Genomic DNA, 19,080 nt, shown 5'->3' with positions numbered 1-19,080 from the left:
AATTTCTTTATTAGCTATATTTTTACATCCTTGTGTGCAGTATGTATCCTCAAAGTACAACTCTAATTTACAGTCTTTCTGATCAAAAAATCTGTTGGAAGCTGTAAAAAACACATCTAAAAATAAGTTAATTTTAAATTAAATCTCAATTGTGGAACTATCAGCAGAATTAAAAATTCATTTTAAAATTAATTAATTAAAATTAAAATCAATTAATCCATTACTTTTATTAAAATTCAGAGCTTGACTTTAAAAAAAATCACAAAAAATCCCAAACCATAAAAACTCCTTCAAAAGAATAGAATAAAGAAAAAATAAGACTAAGAAATATATTATGCCTCTTAAATGAGCCCAATTCAAGTCAAATGAACATTTCTATTTTAGTTATTTTCAAGTTGCTATTTTCAAATTATAATAAAACTCAAGTTGCTAGTGTATGACCTATACCAACTGCCATACAAAATCATCCTCCCTTCTCCAGACATATTTTTTATATTAGTTTGTTTGTAACAATGGCCAAAAGTAGATACTTCCAAAGTGGAAGACCCCTCTGAATAAAGAATATGTCAGCCTTTAAATTTGGTCTTTTTGTGATGTGAAACTGACAAGCATAAAATTTATAATTAAACAAAGCAAAATCCAACTAAACAAACCCCCTTCAAACAAAGAAGCTAATAAGCTGTGGTATGTTTTCTTCAAAATAAAGTACCAGAAAAAGCTACATGAAAAAATGAAAACATTTCACATATGAGAATGGTAGAGAATGGATTTTTATTTGCATAGCATATTGCGCCATCAGTCTCTAACATGTTCTACAGATTGAACCTTCTGAAAGGAGATTTCAAGATTTTATCTTGACATCCCATTGTCTTTACCCTTTATGCTGCAATAGTCATACTGAGATCTGATTGTGGAAATATTTCCCACCATTTGAAAAATGATGCACCAAAAATGAAAAATGATTGCACCAAATCATGAACACTTTGCATACAGCTAGTAGACTACGGTCAAATTGGAAACCGAAGTTTTTAGCCTCCTTCTTCATACCATCCTCTCATCATAATTTCTATTACATTGAAGGCATTAGCAATGTTTTTTTGATCAATCTGCATTTTCTTAATCATTTTCTCCTAAAAATCAAAATTACCTTCAGCATGGCCATATTTAATTCATCTTTACAGTCAACAAGACGCACCATTCTGTCTCTTTGTTCCTGTTGTCTTGAACCCTGATCAGCATCAACTGTCAAATACATTGCAGAAAAAATTTCAGCTAACAGATGCAGAACAAAAGTATCCTCAGTAATTTGAAGAACATAGTCTTTTTCTCTCTATTTACAACAGAGACTTTTAACATCAAAATAAGTAATAATGGAACAAATTAATAATAATAATAATAATAGTAGTAGTAGAAAAATAATAGAATAATAATAAAATACCTTAACAAGTTTTACTGCTTATTTCAATAATGACTGATTTTTTTCAGCAACATTTAAAATTAATATTGTTCATAATATAACATATTAACTCATATGCAGTTAAAAATGAGAAAAAAAAGCTTGAAACAATACAAATAATCTTTTCCACCATCCTTATAATTACCTTTTACATTTGATGCAGTAGTTTTGCTTGGCTCTGGCAAGCTGTTGTCAACAGAGTATACATTTTTTTCAACTTTTTCAGGTATATTATTTATTGTGGCAGCAAGACAAATTATGAGATGCATTTTGGCTAAGATTAATTTATTCATAATTTGTTGGTTGCATAGTGGCACCATGGTTAAAGACAGACTCCATTTAAATGTATCTTCCAGTACCTACAAGGTTAATAATTGGGATTATTTGAAATGACATATTTTACATCTTTCTTGTTCAAGACATAACTCTGTTTCTATTAATGACACAAATCAACAATTAACATGAATAGTAATATTCTCATTTATTATGAGTGAGTTGGGTTTTTTCCAAACTTCACCCCTTAGTAGAACTTGCTACAGCCTGAAAGATTGGTTTTACAGCAGAAGGTGCGTCTATGAAGTTATAGCTATCATCACTGCAAGTTCTAGTTTTCAGCATTGTAGATGAATCTGTTGTTCAAAAATCTCAACTCAAAGAAAAGTCTGCTGTTAAAAAAGGAAAAAATTCTTGTATCACAGAATTTTAGCATATTTCATAGACACTTTGTTATTTATTATAGCATCCTTGTTTTATCATGTGTTTAATAGTCCCACTTTGTATTAATAAATTTAGAAGTTGAAAGTCTACACAGATTCACAAGATCATGAGACCAGTAACAGCGCCACATATACTGTGAAGTGTTCAAATCAAAAGCTCAAGATAATGCACAACTTCAAAACAAATCAGAAACTAGTGAGATCAAAAGCTGTCAAGATATACTTCTCATTTCCATTCTGTAATACCAACTGTTGTAGGAGACACAGAAGCTTACTGTAAACAAGAGAGAAAAGTGGAGGGGAAAAGGTAGGAGTTGTAATTTAATTTGTTTTAATGGAACAACTTTCTCACTTTCTGCTAACATTTACCTCTACCAGCTCAATGGATCTGTGAGAAGGTTAATAAAAAGGTAATTATTAAAACTGAAAAACACAAAAGAAGTTAGTGATAAGTAGGTGATTTTAAATAAAATGAGAAAATGACTGTTTAGACACTGATTTATAGAGTCACCATTTTATTTCCACACACCCCCCCCCCCAGAAATAGACTTCAACCCCCATCTGAATTAGGACAAATCTATCAAGACAATTCTTGATTGATAGAAATTATAACATTAAAAGCCTGACACGCTCAATATTTTAGCAGGATAAACATCAGACCTTCCATATCACAGCACACCTGAATACTTCCATTGCTGTGTTTTGCACAGAAAAACCACAGATTTGTACACACCAGATCTCCCAAAAATGGTAGTTGCCCTTCCCTTGAGAGGTCAGTCATAAAATTTAAAATTTAGGAAATATTACTCCATTGAGAAGAATATGTCTTCTATTTACTGGATTTTTAAAATAATAACAAGAAGACAAAGCAATAAATACTTATGTATAGCATAAAGCATTTACCTCTTTCAGGTTTTTTTTTACCTGCAAATTTGTAGCAATCATGAGAGATTTTGAGGAGTCAAATTTCTGTAAGGCCTGTAAAATGGAAAGAAACAAAGAAAGTAAAGTGTTATAAAACCAATGAGTTAACAGAGGTGGGAGGAGGAAAATTTCCCTTCAAAGCAGCTCATTAAACTCAATTTCCTCTGCTTCACTGTCTGTAACACAGAGTAAAGGAAACAAACGTGAAGTTTGTCCAATGCTTGACAACCCTTTTAGTGACAAAATTTTTCCTACTGCTCATGCTGAATTTCACCTGGTGCTCTGTCCAGAAGTCTTTTGTCATGTCACCTACCCAAAAGCACCACTTAGATAAGGGAGACCCTGGTTACATTCATCCAGGACTAATCATTAGCTTATTTTGGTACGTGCTTGGGAAATGAGGAAAGGATGGTTATGGGGGAGGCTTACCCAACAACCTGATCTGCCTGCACAGGAGTGCTCACAGTAAGACAAGAGTCCAGATCAATGGTCAACAGCTTCCAACCCTTGTAGCACAGTAGTGACCAGACAGAGGGAAAATCAAACTGACCTGGGGTGATGTGAGCTCAAGGTTCTGTGGGCAGCAATAGTTTTTATGGCCCAGCATCTCCTGAGGCTGCCCTCACCCTCCCCAGGGCCCAAGACCCCATGTCAGCTTTATCCACACTCTTCATGCCTGCATATGAAATCAGACATTGTTTTTTCTACAGTAGTATTTGCAGTACTCAGTGTATAAAACATATGTTTCAAAACTGGTTTCTGTTCCTGATGTTTAGTGAGAGATTTTTATGTCATTCAAAGTCTACTATTTGATTCATCTATTGAAAGAAATTTAGGAATTTCTTAGGAACATGTAACAACTTGCAGATATGGAGTATGTGCATCATCATTAAGAAAATGGATTGTTACAGCTCAATCTCACACTTTTCTGATGTTTACCTGCATTTTTTCAGTATATCTGTATCCTGCTGGTATTTTCCATGGAATTCTCACTCCCGAAATAAGCAAAGACAACTCATGAAAGGCCTCCGTAAAAAATCCTATATCTGCAAGTACTTTAATCTATGAAAAAATAACATAGCCTTTGATCTGAATGTTATTCATTATTCTTTTTGTGCAAAATAAAACGTATTTAAAGGTCACTTTCAAATAGATTTGGCTACCAGAATAATACATTGGTAGAGAATGATATTCAATGGAAATAAACTTTCACATATTATTGTGAATATTTTCAAGAATGGGTCTCTCTCTTTAAAAAACAAATTCTTTTGAAACTTGCTCCTGACAAAAGAACTTGCTTCATCTGGTAAGAGTTTTGACTGCCCGTCCAAGATCAGCCCCTTATCAAACTCTATTTCATATATTTTACTCATCTTAGTCTTGTAATACTCAGCTATTCTATCTAACCTATATCAACATTTCCTGAAAAGATCTAAAACTAATATCACGTTGACTCTTATTACTTGTAGTAACTCTTGATAGTTAGATGCCTTTAAAAAACCCCAAAACTCTCAAATTATTTAAATGCCAATAAAAGGTGAACATTAGTGAAAAGACAAAAATCTGTTCCTTGATTTCATGGAACCATGTTCTACCACGACAGTAGGAAAAAATCCAGAAGTGAACATTTAGGGGAAAAATAGTCATTCATATTTTGCACTTAAGAAAACATTTAAAAGAAAAGTGGGACAAGACAAAAAATACCAAGTAAGAAGTCTGGACCAAAGAAACAAAAGCTCTTCTTCATTAAACAGAGAGTAGAAAGAATTTATGGAAGCACTCAACAGCGTATGTAGGAAATTAACAGTAAAACTTTTTAAATAGTTCTGCATCCTACTAAAATTGAGAATATTAAAAATAATTGCATTTAGACAGTACCCCTACCATCTGCTGTACTAAGAAACTCTAAGCAACAGCTGAACTTCAAAGCATTACTTTTCAAAGTAGAAATATATGAATATTAAATTGACTACATTAAAAAAAGAATTGAAAAGCTTAACTGAAATACAATGTGTTTTGAGAAAAAAAGTTTATTTGATTACCTTGAGGATTCTTCCTTCAATACATTTAGCTGGGTCCTTACAAATCTCAGATACAATATATTGGTATAATGTGAAAAGAGGTAAAATCTGTAGCAAAATAGTAGGTCATGCAGCTATAAACATCATACAGGGTACAATTATGGAAATACACATTGCAATTGCATTTTAGAAGTATACAGATAATATAAGATTACTGCTTTGACTGTCACACACCATCACTACTTCTGCTTTCTTAAAGGTTAATGTGTTAAAATTTTCTTCAGCTCACTAAAGCTAACCCCTGATACTACCTTATATGTAGGTAGTGTAGGATGTGAAGTTTGTCCAAATTATTCTGTGTTCAAGGTGGGGTATTTTTGCCACATCGTTACTGAAATAGGTGGATACAAGGGATTTCTAAAACTGTCTGCATTTTGATGCCATATTTTTCTCAATACAACTAACAGAAGAATAGAATTCTGTAAGCTTTTTTAAATAAACACAATAAAGTCCTGCAACTAAGTGAAATTATACCACTTGTAAAATAAAGTGGATGGTGATAAGACTTCTTGACAAATTTATTTACATTCATTTTAAATTTAATTTTTTCTTGTAGAGACAAATAACAAAAAAAATTTTGAAACTGAGCTCAGTTAAAGTATAGAGACACTGTATATCCTTTCAGGATCTGAAGGGGGTCTCTGGGGAAGCTGGTGAAGGACACTTCATCAGGAACTGTAGTGATAGGACAAGGAGTAATGGGTACAAAGTGAATGAGGGGAAATTTAGATTAGATAATAGGAGGAAGTTCTTTACTGTGAGGGTGGTGAGACACTGGAGCAGGTTCCCTGTGAACTTGTGGATGCTCAACCACGCAAGTGTTTCAAGGCCAGGCTGGATGAGGTGTTGAGCAACCTGGTCTAGTGGGAGGCATCCCTGCCCTTAGCAGGGATGATCTTTAAATGTCCCTTCCAAACCTAAACATTCTATGGTTCTATGATCTATTGTTATGTAATATTTCAGGAAAAGCAGATTCTTTCCTAAAAGACTTATGTGTTTATTGAAAATGAAAGAACTTCCAAAATTTAATTACTGTTCCACTCTTACATTTTTCTTCACTTTAAAATGTCCCCAAGCTTAGAAAATTCTAACAGCATTGTTAGATTTTTGTCAAATTCACTTAAAATTTTCATAATGTAGCTTAATACTTCTGGATTTGGATTACAAATGCTTGAGGCAAATGTTTTAATTGTACCCATACAGTTTCCTACTGATATTTGAAGTAGTACAACAAAATTAGTCTTGGAAGTTTTATTTTTAATAAAACTTGAATATTAATGTATTTTGATTTCAGTGTCAAATCAACTTAGCACCCACCATCCAAAACTTTTGCACACAATAAGCATCCAGGGAAATGAAGCTCTCATTCAGCTAAAACTGCAATTGCTTTGACAATGATCCATGAACTAGATCTATATTCTGCTGGCAAAAGTGCAGAAAGAAAAAAGATGTGCATGGCCATATGAAGCAAGTAGTCAAATGAAGTGCCTCTGTCTCCAGGTAATTGTCTCCTCCTGGATTTTACTGGATCTCCCATAGCGAGGACAGTCACACAAAGCTAAGTAACAAAGTGAACTCCAGCAATGCAGAGTGGGAAAAAGCAATAACAGGAGTAAGCCTGAAGTTCTAAAAAAAAATCAATCCAACAAATGGCTTGCTGACAAAAAAGGTGTAATATCTTTCTGCCTACTCCTGTCTAACTCCTCTTCCATCCCTACCTCCTAATCTTTCTTACTCCTTGCTGCCAGCCCTGCAATCTCTTCCCTTCCCTGGCACTGGCTCTGCCACTTGCAGGACCTTGTCATAAGTGGATTCAACTCATCAAAATGGGAAAAATCTATCTTCTTTTTCAGATGGAGAGTTTTCTGTCATGCTTGATTTACAGAGGTATAAAATAATCAGGAATCTGACAGGAAATTCTCTTGGTGTGTACAAGACCAAATTAGAAAAGAGAGAGTATTGCGCCTTTTTCAGTACCAGTAATCAATTCAATCTATTTATTTTAATGTACAGCAGTGCATTTTTGAAGGAAGCTGGATTAAAGTGGAAATGGTCAGACATTGAATGGAGGAAATAGGAATATAACCAGGATAGGAGGGAAGTTATATAAACACTTCATACAGAGGAATAAGAGAAAATGAACAGGAGAAAGGTAGAAGGGACTTTTATCTACTGGAAGCTTGAGTATTGAAAGCATTCTGGACATACTACATTTAAAATATTTTTCTGTAGAGTGTATTTTAAGTAGCATGTAATAGAAAATTTCCTCTAAAATGCCTAAGCTAAATGAACCATGTGTTGTCATCTTCCAGAATAAAAAATTTTCCTGTGTTTTCTAAAACTTGTATGCAGCTTGTTTTAACTGCCACAGATCCTAGCCATAGGCGTATTTGCTAGAAGTTCTGAGGTATCTCAGAAGTACACCCACACAAGAAAGTAAGACCAAGTGCCTTAAAAATCATTTCTAGATCATAAAAATAATACTTACTATTAAATTTTGTTTTGCACAATGTAGTTCAAGCATAATGAAATTCAGACTTGCAACTACAGTAGAGATATCAGCTCTGTAGCGATCAGAGAACAGGTCAATACCAGGAATAAGAATATTTGTTTCATATTGTACAAAGTCATAGTCAGATGTTGGATGCGGAAGAGAAGCTCTAAACAGGGTCTGAAAGTAATAACAATGAATTATTTGTGAAGAGGTATACAGGTATTACTGAGACACCATAAACTCCAACTCAATAAATGACTTCATAAACACAACCCCATCAATGCCTTAATTATTCCGCTTTTTCCAGCCACAATATTGAATACATTTTTAGAGAAAATGTTTTATGTGTGAAGCTGATGAAGAAATAAACAAGCTGTAAATAGTCTAAGGACAGTATGTCTCCCATTGTTTCTGGGAGAGTTGCTGAGGCCATTTAAAAGCTAGTTCCATCTTTAACTAGATCAGATACTGCAGCTTATCAGCTAGTACAGCTTACATCATTTAACTTAAAGCTAAAATGAAATTTAATAATTTCTCAGAGATTTGCTGACTTTAAAGCCAGTTCAAAGCTTATTTCACTCTAGCTTCACCTTTAACTAGGTCAGCTAGCACAGCCTAAATCACATAACTAAAAACTAATATGAAATTCAAGGAAATAATTTAAATGTTCTCTCTTAAAAGGGTAAGAATGCTAACATTGTATCTGATGCTGAATATTCCTTCCCAATAGTGTTTATCTTGGTATAATTAGCAATGATATGCTAGAAAAATTTGCATTTACACTCAGATCTGAGATATTAACAAGCCTAAAGCCTACACCAGAGGTGGAATTTAAACAACGTTATAAAAGCTTTCCAATTCAAGGAAGAAATTATGGCTTGAACTTCTTGCAGTACAGTGACAGTAATTTATTATATTTTTCAAGACAATCACCTTGCAAGCTGCTTCTATCCCAATTAATATCAGACCCACTTCAGTCAAGTCACAATTATTTCTACTATTATACAATGCTTGGAACCAATGCTTCCTACCATTTCTGTGGACAAGAGGAATCACCATTTCTCAGCAATTACAGTGCTAGAAGGAAGTAAAAATTCTCCTTTATTTTTGTTTCTTCAACTTTGTTCTCCCTTTGGTGAACTTAAGGAGTTTTCCAATGGGGCCTAGGACAGGTCTCACAGTCACAGTCATGACACAAGATACCAGTGTCATTGCTTGGTTTTGGAAGAAGCCAGATAATTTCCTGAAGCTGCACTGGGACAAGTAATCATTGATCCCACCAGAGTATAACTGACAGGACAGTTGCAGTTCTTTCTCCTGTACTACTTTTGATACTGGCATCTTTAACTTCTGTTTAAAAGTAAACTGAAATGTTGGGGTTTTTCTCTATAGGACTTTTTTCTGATAGTCTGCAAACCAAATTTTAATGATCTTATTTTCTTTGTAAGTGAAACGGGATCATTTTTAATATTCTCTGGTTTTAGAGCAAATTTATAGAGTTCAGATTTTAGTATTAGAAACTTTTTCAGTGCTAAAACATATTCAAAAATTTTTTCTAAAGAGTCTGTGTTCTTGGTTGAAAATTGAAGACTCTACAGATCTAAAAGAAAGCACTCTGCTGTTGTTGATGCCATCCAGTATTCCTGAGTAGAATAATTCAAGAAAAGTTTGACTATCAAATTTGACTATCAAATGCTTTAGTCATCTTCTTTTTTCAGTATTTTTTCTCTGAGACACTCTAGCCTCCTATTGAAGTGATGATTTTTAGGCTATAATACAGAAATAATGTTAAAAAACAAAGAATAAAAACATTGTATCTAATATGCATAAATTGTAACTACCTCTGATCTCCATTTTTCCTTTACAACCAAAACAAAAGGAGAATTACTTTAACAGAGGGTCATTTTAGAAGCAATTTCTTAACTTCATGAATATGAACTGAAACTGCATTCTTACCTTAAAAAGTATCGCAGAAAAATAGCAGTATTTTGTTCTTAATCTCATCTTTGATGTTGTTATATACCTAAAGCACAACAAATAATAAGAAATACAAATGTATGCATCAACATAAATTATTGAATCCTTGGGTTTTTAAATCTAATGTGATAATAATATTAACACAATCTGGATGTTTTTCCTACTGGAAAACAACTGCCTGTTTTTAAATATGTGCTCAGCCACCCCATGCAAAGAAGCTTTTGACCGAAGACATACCTAGACAAAGGGAGTTTGGATTATCTTCAAATTTACAGAAGAAACGTAGGCAATCTAAGTGAAAACAGCATCTCATGCAAAACTAAATAGATAAAGCAGATTAAGCAACTCACACTTTAAAGTGTATTTCTTTCCATACAGGAAGCCTAAGATAACACATGGAGTTTAACATGGCAGGTGTCTAGCTAAATGCAATGATTCCCACATAGTACCTCACCAGAGTATAAAACCATCCTGGTAGCAGGGTAGTCCTATGATTAACAATCCTAGAAATATTTACTTCAATATTAGAATCCTTTAATCTGCATTTTACAGCCTATGACTAAGGTGCTGTAAAAAGAGCAAATCAAGCGAAAGATGTTTAACAGTTCAAGTCAGGTCTAAACACAAAAGAACCACCTGAGGGAGAAGCCAGGACAGCTCCCTCCAAATCCTGACAGGATTTGGAATGGATGAATTAGCAGCAAAGGGATAGTATCCAGTGCAGCAAATAGGAGCCACAAACACCTGTAAAAGCAGCTAGGGACTTGGTCTCGCCTAACTGGACCTGAGACTGAACCACAGCTCAGAATTAGAAGTTAAAGTTAAATCAAGTAATCAAGTAAAACTCACTCCTTTTCCTTTTGGGTGCTAATTCTAAGATTGTCAATGCCAGTTCATCCTGAAATACCCATGCTAGTACTTGCAAAGCTACCTTGGCTTACAGATAGATATTTTACAGTGCTATTAATACAACCTGCTTCACAGGTAAGGCAGTTTACTCAAGGATGAAACTCTGCCCTTTCACAGTTATAGTGTTTCTAAAGTCATTTAATTCCTCTTGGGTACTTCCAGATTTATATTTTGTACAATACATCGAGGAACAGCTCAGAATTACATTCACAGTGTTTTACCAACAGTCAAGAAGTAGTGGATGGAAATATTCATTGATAGTAGATTTTTATACAGTAGTTCAAATTTCTTTTAGTTCTAATTCACCAGGAAACTAATACTTTAAGCAGTAAATCTGACCTCAACATACATTAATATTTGATATGTGCAGTAACTTGGGAAATGTGATATTTTGATTGAAAATCAATATGACTGTACAATCCTTGCACTTATAAGTTTTTAATCATTTTTAATGATCTCTCCATATAACATACAGCTGCATTTATGATCAAAGATGAGCACTCTAGAAAAGGGAAAAAACAATATTCTCCAAAGAGAAAGAAGCTAATTTTTCCCCAAAAGGAAAAATTTTGATGAGTCCTTTTTATAACAACTCATTATTGTTTTTTAATTAATTTGAAGTTGCCTCATATCTTTGATTGGCAATTTGTTTACGATAGAAATACAAAAATGGGTAAGATACTTACTGAGCTATCTTAGCCACTAGGACTGCTGCATGTAAACATCCCCAAGCTCCAGCCTGAGAAAGAAATTTCTGACTCATTTCAGTTGATATTCCAACTGCAAAGCAGTCTCTAGCATCTTTTGGAAAACTTAATTCTTGCCAGGTGTTAAGAGCATCAGCAATGTCGAGTGTTTCATCAAGGGATTGACACCAGTATTTAAAAGCAGCTCTGTAACATAAAAAATACCATCATATTGCTGACATTTTCCAAAGTGGAAGATAAGACTTGCTTCATTTTTCCTTTATTGCCTGAGATTTAACTAATTCTGATTGGGTCAAAAACTGAAATACAGTTTCTACAACACAAAAAAAGATATACTATTCCTGGTCAAGAGACTTATTTGGACTCAAATCATCAAGCCATAGGCATTACTTCTGAAATACACAAAAATGTATCATAAATTTGCTTAATGGCAATTAAGTAGAGCTAAGAAAAATAAACAATGTATAGGAAAAAGCCTGCTCAAAATATAGCTAATAGTAAGTTAGATGAAGGAATTTATATGAACTAGTAGACAGTACAAGAATTACAATATGGTTGAGAGGTATAGGACTGACAGTTAAAAAAATGAAATTGTGCTCTTTTTTAATCCAGTAACTATGTACCTTTTATTTCCAGCATAAAAGTGAAGATTTCCAAGTTCATGTAGAGCCTGTACCTTGAGGTCTCTCTGGTTATTCATTTCAAGGATTCCTGTAATTTATTTTTAATCAATTAAAAAAAAAACACATCATATCATTACAACAGTTATTGAGCCTTGAACACATTTGGCATGAGTAGACATGAATTCACATGTATTTCAATGCACAAATATTTTTTTTAAATTTATTGGTCTTGGAGATTTCACCTTCAAATGTACCATTTCTTATTTCAACTAACTTTGAAAGCAAAAATAATTACATAATTATTTTCAATGTTTACATGTTTACATAATCTTTTGTATTTTTGTGTTTTCAGACCTCTCAAATTTCTTCCTGTTCAGAAGATAAACTGGAAAGCAGATCATTGGCCCTGCTAAGCAACTCTGCCTGAATACAGCACAGTAGTATTCTCACAGACTCATTTTTGGAACCCGTGCTGCAAGTAAAACCACTTAGAGCATTTGTTGACCTACTACACTTGGCCTGTTTAGCCATACAGCAAAAACAGGTAGTAGTGAGGAGCTGTGACTGTGTGAGTAAAGCCATACCAGAATGTAAGATGGAAGCCAAGTAGCTAGATCACATATCCAAAGGCACAGAATCTAAAATCTGTTTGCTAGGAAAAAGAACTGTCATGGAATTAAAATCAATCTGCTAAACATTATATCAAATTCTGAATTGGAGATTAATCAGCATAACACTATTGAAACAATGTTTTTTCATAAAATGAGATAACCATAGCAATTATGAACCAACTAGTGGCTTGTTTATGATCCAATGCAGATTATCTCAAGAGGAAGAAGGTTGTACATTCCTGGAAACCAGCCTTCAGACAGCTACAGCTGTCTGACAGAAGAAAAATAACAATGGAACAAACATACATAAACACAGATAGGCAGAATGTTGTTACTTTTTATCATCTGTAAGCAGAAATCTATGAAAAAAATTACCTATTGTTTGTTCATATGAAGAGACAATTACTGAAAGCTTTGACTTTGGTATTGGTCTACTCTCAACCATACTGGAGAAATAATATTTTTCTTGAGAAAGGTCACATGGTGTCGGTAGAAATATCACTTCATCTACCACACTAAATTTCAGCTTTCTCCTTGAAGATATATGACTGCTGACTGCTCGTCCAGTGTTTTCTAGATTAGAAAAGTGATTTACATGATCAGTTTGGAAAGGTATTATACTATTTCTAGGACCCCAAATATTTCAAAACCATGTTAATCAAACAAATATACAATTGCTATGTACCCAATTTCCATTTGGTTTCCTATGTTCTAATTCTGTGTGTCTCCTAATCAAACTCATTGAACATAATTCATTGGTCAGTATAACCAATAGGTATATGCTCTGTTACTGAAAACAAACTTGGGAAGATCTACCAGTCAATCCTATGGCAGAGGTATGGCTGCAGACAGACAGGTGACACAGCTACATAAAAAAAAAAAATATCATCCAACTATTAGACAAATCATGGGAAACAAGGCTTAGAGCTTGTGCTTACAGAACTTCAAATTTATCTTCATATTCTGTATTTTTTCTAATTGTCAGTAACTAAAACTTGAATTTAGAAAAATCTCTTCCTTTCACTCTTAGCTATTTTAACTGCATATAAATTTCATTAAGGGCAAAACACTTTCAATGAATCACTCACCCTGTGTATGTGCAAGAAACAATGAAAGTAGTTTCCTGCTGTGTCTCAGTGCTCTGCTTTGATATTTAGATTTTTCTAGAGTTTCTGTAAAACATTTCAGTGTATCATTCACATCAAGAGGCACACAAACTAGGGCTTTTGCTTGATTGTGATCTAAAAGAAATTAATAATTATGGAGAAAAAATTTGTAATTTATAAATAAAAATTTTTAATATATCACCTTGTAAAACATATTTGAACATTTATCAGAACTTTAAAACAAAAGTCTATTAAAATATTCCCCTTTTTTACTGTTGCATTATGAATCAAAGTAAATTATTAACTATCAGAAACATTAATTCTGTCAATAACAGTGCTGATTCACACTAACTTATGGGCATATTGCTGGATACCCAAAAATAACAAAAGAAAGTTAGACCAAGACCACCACACTGCCTCACAGGCAATAGGTTACCTGGCACCTGCTTTTCTCTGCTTTCAGACATAGCCTGAATATATTTTGAAAGCATTACAATCCATCCAAAATATCAAGAACAAGAATTTGAAGACAAAACACTGTTTATAATAAAAGACAAATTGTAGGAGAAGTGGAAGGCTATGATAAGGAAAGGAAACAGAATTTAAAAAAAAAAATCAGCATGAAACAAAGACAAGACTCTGGGAGAAAAGAGAACACACAACACTGAATTGTGCTCTGACCTGTAGAATCATTATTTGTTGGAGGATTGAAAAAGCATCCTGGAAAAACTCCTTCACTGACAGAATGAGCAATAGGCAGCTGTAATTTGTACCCTATGTAGTTTCTGCATCTCATCTAAAAAGCAGGATTTTTTCCATGAGAAATGAGTAATATTAAGAAAAATCAACATTTGGTTCCTACAGTTAAATATCTATATACTCAGTTATGAGACAAAATAAAAAGAGGAATAATTAAGAAAAACACCAGTGGCCCATAACTAGTACTCCTGTCACCAATAGGCGAAACATTCACACCTTAAGATTGGATATAAGTGTTTCGAAGTTACTGCACTAAACTTGTCTCTTATTTGATATTTGCCATAATTATTAGCAACTCCTTGATGGTCTGCAAATATTCCATCTTTTTTTTCTCCAGATGAATGTATGCTTGCTTGCATAGAGCCTGTCCCCTAAGCATGCCTAAAGGACGCGTTGCCTGGGAAACACAATTGAATGCTCCATAGGGAGATAGAAAATAGCTCTAAGCAAGTAACAACAGCAGCCCAACTCTGGCAGAGAAGTAAACTTCCAGACTTCTATAAAGGACTAATCCACAACAGATTTTTTATTTTGCTAATGTAGTTACACCACTTCAGAAGCAGAAGGATCAACAGAACTAGTTCTAGACTCTCTGAATGACACTGATTTATGAAATGTAACCATAACCTCCAAATCTCTTACCTGAAATCCTTATTACTATTAGTTAGCACTAGTCTTTAATACATAAGCAGTCTTTCAAAACCACGATTACTTTTCCATAGCTCAGTTATCGGCACTATGAAGGGGTTTGCTATGGTGCCCTTTTATTGACAAAGGACCATGTTAGAATGGCTGGGCCAGAGACAGCAGTAAACAGAGAACACAGAGCTCCTCAGCTGCCCTTGTGAGCCACGGGTGCCTTCGGAATCCCTGCACGCCCTGGGCACCACTGTGCTGTCTCTAGGCAAGGCAATGGCTCCTGAACCCCATGTTCACGTTCAGAACAAACCTCTTTGGTACTCCAAATCCCACTTCCCTCTCCTCTCCTTCAAGTCCTCTCTCTACATTAGTGATAGAAACATCCTAAAAATATCCACAGTGAGACTGACTTCAGTAAAACTTCTTAGAAATAAACTTTACATTAAAAAAAAATTTGAAAATTCTAATTTCTAATAGCTAATTCAATGAAAAGTTTCCAAGTGGCACTGTTAAGTAAATATATAGTGCCATGGTTTTTAATGAGAGGAACTTGCTGAGCTGCTATGGGGCTTTTTGGTGGTAATCAAGTTTTTTAAAATTTTTTAATTGGCATTGTCTGTGTTCAGTTTAACTCAATTTTATTAAATTTGGAACAGTGTTCCAATGCAAAAACAAAACAATATCCAGATAAATATTTTAAGGTTAAAAAAGGGGCATCAAGAAACAACATTAAATTAGATTTAGGCTTATAATATGGAATGGGTATGTTGTGCCTGGAAGAAATGTCCCCCGGGTCACCTGCTGCTCACCTCATGCCATACAAGCCTTTTCATACAACTTCAATCAATTAGGCTCATTAATTTGTTATAATTGATGTTTGGGAACACATAAGAAAGCATATTAAGCTAATCAGTGAAAGTGCTTCTCCACATTTAACTCACATTAAGAGTCAGCACCCCAAAAAGAAATCTGCATTTCACCTTTTGTGCATCATCAGACAGATATTTTGTGAAATGAGATTCATGGCTGTTTGAGCCACAGAACTGCTGTATCCTCTCCAGCAGCTGCCTCTGAGCGTACACCAGCAGTGGACTCACTTGTTCTGTGAACCTCTCACTGGAAAAAAAACCAAAGCACAGTAATTAAGAAATATAATGGTATATTAAACTGTATAATATTAACTTTTTTAGTTTTAATTATAGCTGGTATAACTTACTGTGTAAGTATGTTAAATTGTACAGCTATGTGCACCAGTGCTTCCCACTTCTTCATTTGATATAACAATTCTATTGTTTTGAGAATCAGATTGCATATCCATCTCAGGTCAACCACGTTCACATCATCCAGGGGAGGCTGGGGATAAAGATTAGAACCACCATTCTCATCCACAATACCTCCTAAACAGCTGGGAATGCAAAAGTCGCCTTCGTGATCCACAATCTACAGTGAAGAAACATTATTATACCTGTTATTTTCAAATGTGTTTTTAGGACAAATCAATTACAGAGATAGAAAGTACTGTAATTATCTAAAAAACTTTTTACAGAGAATAACTTGAAGATACCAAAATATAATGCAAGAAAGAGAAAACACACTATAGTGAAAATGTGGTAATCAAGAGTTGTCTTAATAAAAATAATTTTTACCTTAAGAGAACTACTTGCTTGCAGGTCAATTATCATATCAATGATCATGTCTGATGCAAAATAAAATGGCAACCAGATGGTGTTGCAAAGAAAATCCCAGGTGATGGGCAATGCATCCATATGGGAATGTGACTGGTTAGCAATCAATTGAAATTCTTGAGTATAGTTCCAAAGCTCTCGACAAGCATTTTGAAGCAATGTCCAGTGGCCACCACGGTGAGCAAGTACCTGTGTTAACCAGTCAAAGCATAATTATACCTTGAAAAGGCAGAAATTAAAAGCGTCATTCTTTTACTGCAAAACTTAGGCATAAGTAATCTTTCAGAATTACAGTCTAGGCATTACAGAACCTTAATGTTTATCTTTTTATAAAAGGACTAATTTATAATTGAATTTAATTCTAGGTCTTGGTGTGAGAATAAGAAATAAAAATTAATTCACACCACCTATATGTATTTCTGCTTGGGTTTAGAAGGTTTTATGGGAAGAGTAGTTAGTCTGCATTTCCCTTCAGCCACAGGTTCTCCTCTTTCTAGTGTGAGATTCACTAAGACCTGTAAAGAGAAAGTTAAATCTGAAAGTATTTTCAGAAAGAATTAACAAACGTGAGAAGGAGTTACAAAGGTGGAATGAGAAATAGAACAATTATATAAATTATTTTATATTTGATAGAAATATATATTATGATAGGTGATATGTCTGACATTTCATACATGTACTTGGATATTTTTCAGAAGATGAGAAAACATTACTTTTAAGCAGTGATTTTTTTTTAATTTTCTGAGGTCTTTTCTTTTAAAAAGTACTAAGTATTGCAAGACAGGTTTAATGCATTAATTACTAATGCTTGGTAATACATAGTTTAATAAGAAACCAACCACATCTTACCACTGCTCTTTTCAAATGCAAGAAGATGCTTGTAAAATGCTTCAGTAAAATGGTATTTGATGGAAACTCATCCTGTTCTTCAGGGGTCATTGCTGTTTGACTTTGTGTAGTTCGACTCTGTTTATTTCTGGTTTTAGGAGATTTACCTGTAACTGAAAACAAAAAGTTCACTCATTAAAATTGAGTTGAAGTTCTCAAAAAAATAAAAAAAAATTAAAAAAAAACAGTCAGCTAGGATTTTCCTGTGGCAGCTAAATACTTAAATGTTAGGAAATGCCAATGTTAAGGTTATCATGTTTGTAAGGTTATGATATTTAAAGTACAACATGATTTTACTTCGGAACTGGGAGAAGCAGGGATGAAAATAAGTTTGAGCAAAATAATAATGGGTACCAAACAGCTTTCAGCCTCAAAGTCAAACACAATCCTATTTTAAGTTCTAGGAAGAAATCACCATGACAAGCTATTTCTTGGCAAGTTTGCAAGAACCTTTTTTAAACACAAACCTCTTAAAGGAAATGTTAGGAAGAAAGAAGGATTTCTGACCAATTCTGTGGTACGTGTAGAATTCCTTCGTTATTTTATTCACTACCAAATATCCTCCAAGGGGAAAGGCAAAGGTTCATGGTAGTGGAATCTGGTAATATCTGAACTGTAGGCTTCAGGCAGAGGCTAATTCCAAGCTATATAGTATTTGAACTCTATGGCGAACTGCACATTTTATGTAATTCTTTTAATCATAACTGTTGCAAATGCTAGGAGATAGTAAAGACAACTTTTATCAGGTTTCAGCCAGTTTCAGTGGGTCTCAGTGACTGGTAAGCATCAAGGCAAAGGTGTTTATGTAAAAGTAGGCTGTGCAAAGAGAACCAGTGAATTCAAGTGCTAGTTTTTGCCACACCTCCTTGGAGAAGGCAAAGAGGACAGCTGATTTTACCTAAGGAAGTCCTACATGGAAAGACAGGAGAATTTTGATCTTTATTACTGTGGCAAGAATGTGCCCCTGAAGAACTATTGAAAAGACCTGGCCTGTGATTACTTGTTGAACTTCTGGTGCTTATGCAGCCTTTGTGCTGACTTGTACACTACCACTGGCATCTGAGGAAAGCAAAGACCTGCATTTCACAACTACCCACAGATAGGAGCCTTTTGGCTCCTGCTGAAACCTCATAGACTAAAAATAAATGTAAAATGTGAAAGACAGAGAAATTAAATAAAAGTGGTAGAAAATAAATTGTTCCTGAGGTAGCTTCTGACACAGGGAAACACTGGGGAGAAATCAGTAGAGAAGGAAAATTAAATTCTAATTAAAATTTGAAAGATAATAATAAACTTCAGTCTTTAACATTAAAAACTACTTACGGAATGACCCAGGAAAATTTTGACCTGCTAGGAAATGTAAAGGAAACTACCAACCAATTACAAACCCTCAAAAGCTAAAAGAAATTGTAAATGCATTCAGAAAAATTAATTATCAATTTAATATGTGTGGGTAGTGTGGTATCTGCAAATCTAAAGCTAGTATCATTATTTTTTTTTAACTT

General features: G+C 34.1%; 1 protein-coding gene across 4 annotated transcripts in view; it reads right to left on the bottom strand.

Moving 5' to 3' along the window:
• Positions 1 to 19,080, bottom strand: part of CFAP54 (cilia and flagella associated protein 54) — a 101,851-nt gene that overhangs the window by 28,738 nt on the left and 54,033 nt on the right. For all 4 annotated transcript variants that reach the window (XR_014951749.1, XM_031507516.3, XM_085568223.1 and 1 more), the window contains exons 36-51: positions 17,537 to 17,688; positions 16,649 to 16,876; positions 16,219 to 16,442; positions 15,983 to 16,118; positions 14,286 to 14,400; positions 13,587 to 13,739; positions 12,874 to 13,071; positions 11,888 to 11,975; positions 11,244 to 11,450; positions 9,628 to 9,694; positions 7,666 to 7,848; positions 5,139 to 5,225; positions 4,036 to 4,158; positions 3,097 to 3,150; positions 1,602 to 1,815; positions 1,148 to 1,242 (exon numbers count right to left, since the gene is read on the bottom strand). Coding sequence is in view for 3 of the 4 variants with exons in the window: in XM_031507516.3 (XP_031363376.3) it covers positions 1,148 to 1,242; positions 1,602 to 1,815; positions 3,097 to 3,150; positions 4,036 to 4,158; positions 5,139 to 5,225; positions 7,666 to 7,848; positions 9,628 to 9,694; positions 11,244 to 11,450; positions 11,888 to 11,975; positions 12,874 to 13,071; positions 13,587 to 13,739; positions 14,286 to 14,400; positions 15,983 to 16,118; positions 16,219 to 16,442; positions 16,649 to 16,876; positions 17,537 to 17,688 (2,324 nt within the window). In the remaining variant the exon portion in view is untranslated. The remainder of the gene's footprint in view (positions 1 to 1,147; positions 1,243 to 1,601; positions 1,816 to 3,096; positions 3,151 to 4,035; positions 4,159 to 5,138; positions 5,226 to 7,665; positions 7,849 to 9,627; positions 9,695 to 11,243; positions 11,451 to 11,887; positions 11,976 to 12,873; positions 13,072 to 13,586; positions 13,740 to 14,285; positions 14,401 to 15,982; positions 16,119 to 16,218; positions 16,443 to 16,648; positions 16,877 to 17,536; positions 17,689 to 19,080) is intronic.

This window comes from Lonchura striata, chromosome 1A, assembly GCF_050655825.1.
Source record: "Lonchura striata isolate lonStrDom1 chromosome 1A, ASM5065582v1, whole genome shotgun sequence".
In the NCBI taxonomy this organism is placed as follows: domain Eukaryota; kingdom Metazoa; phylum Chordata; class Aves; order Passeriformes; family Estrildidae; genus Lonchura; species Lonchura striata.
Note: the sequence above shows the minus strand (reverse complement) of the source record. Positions and strands in the feature narration are given on the sequence as shown.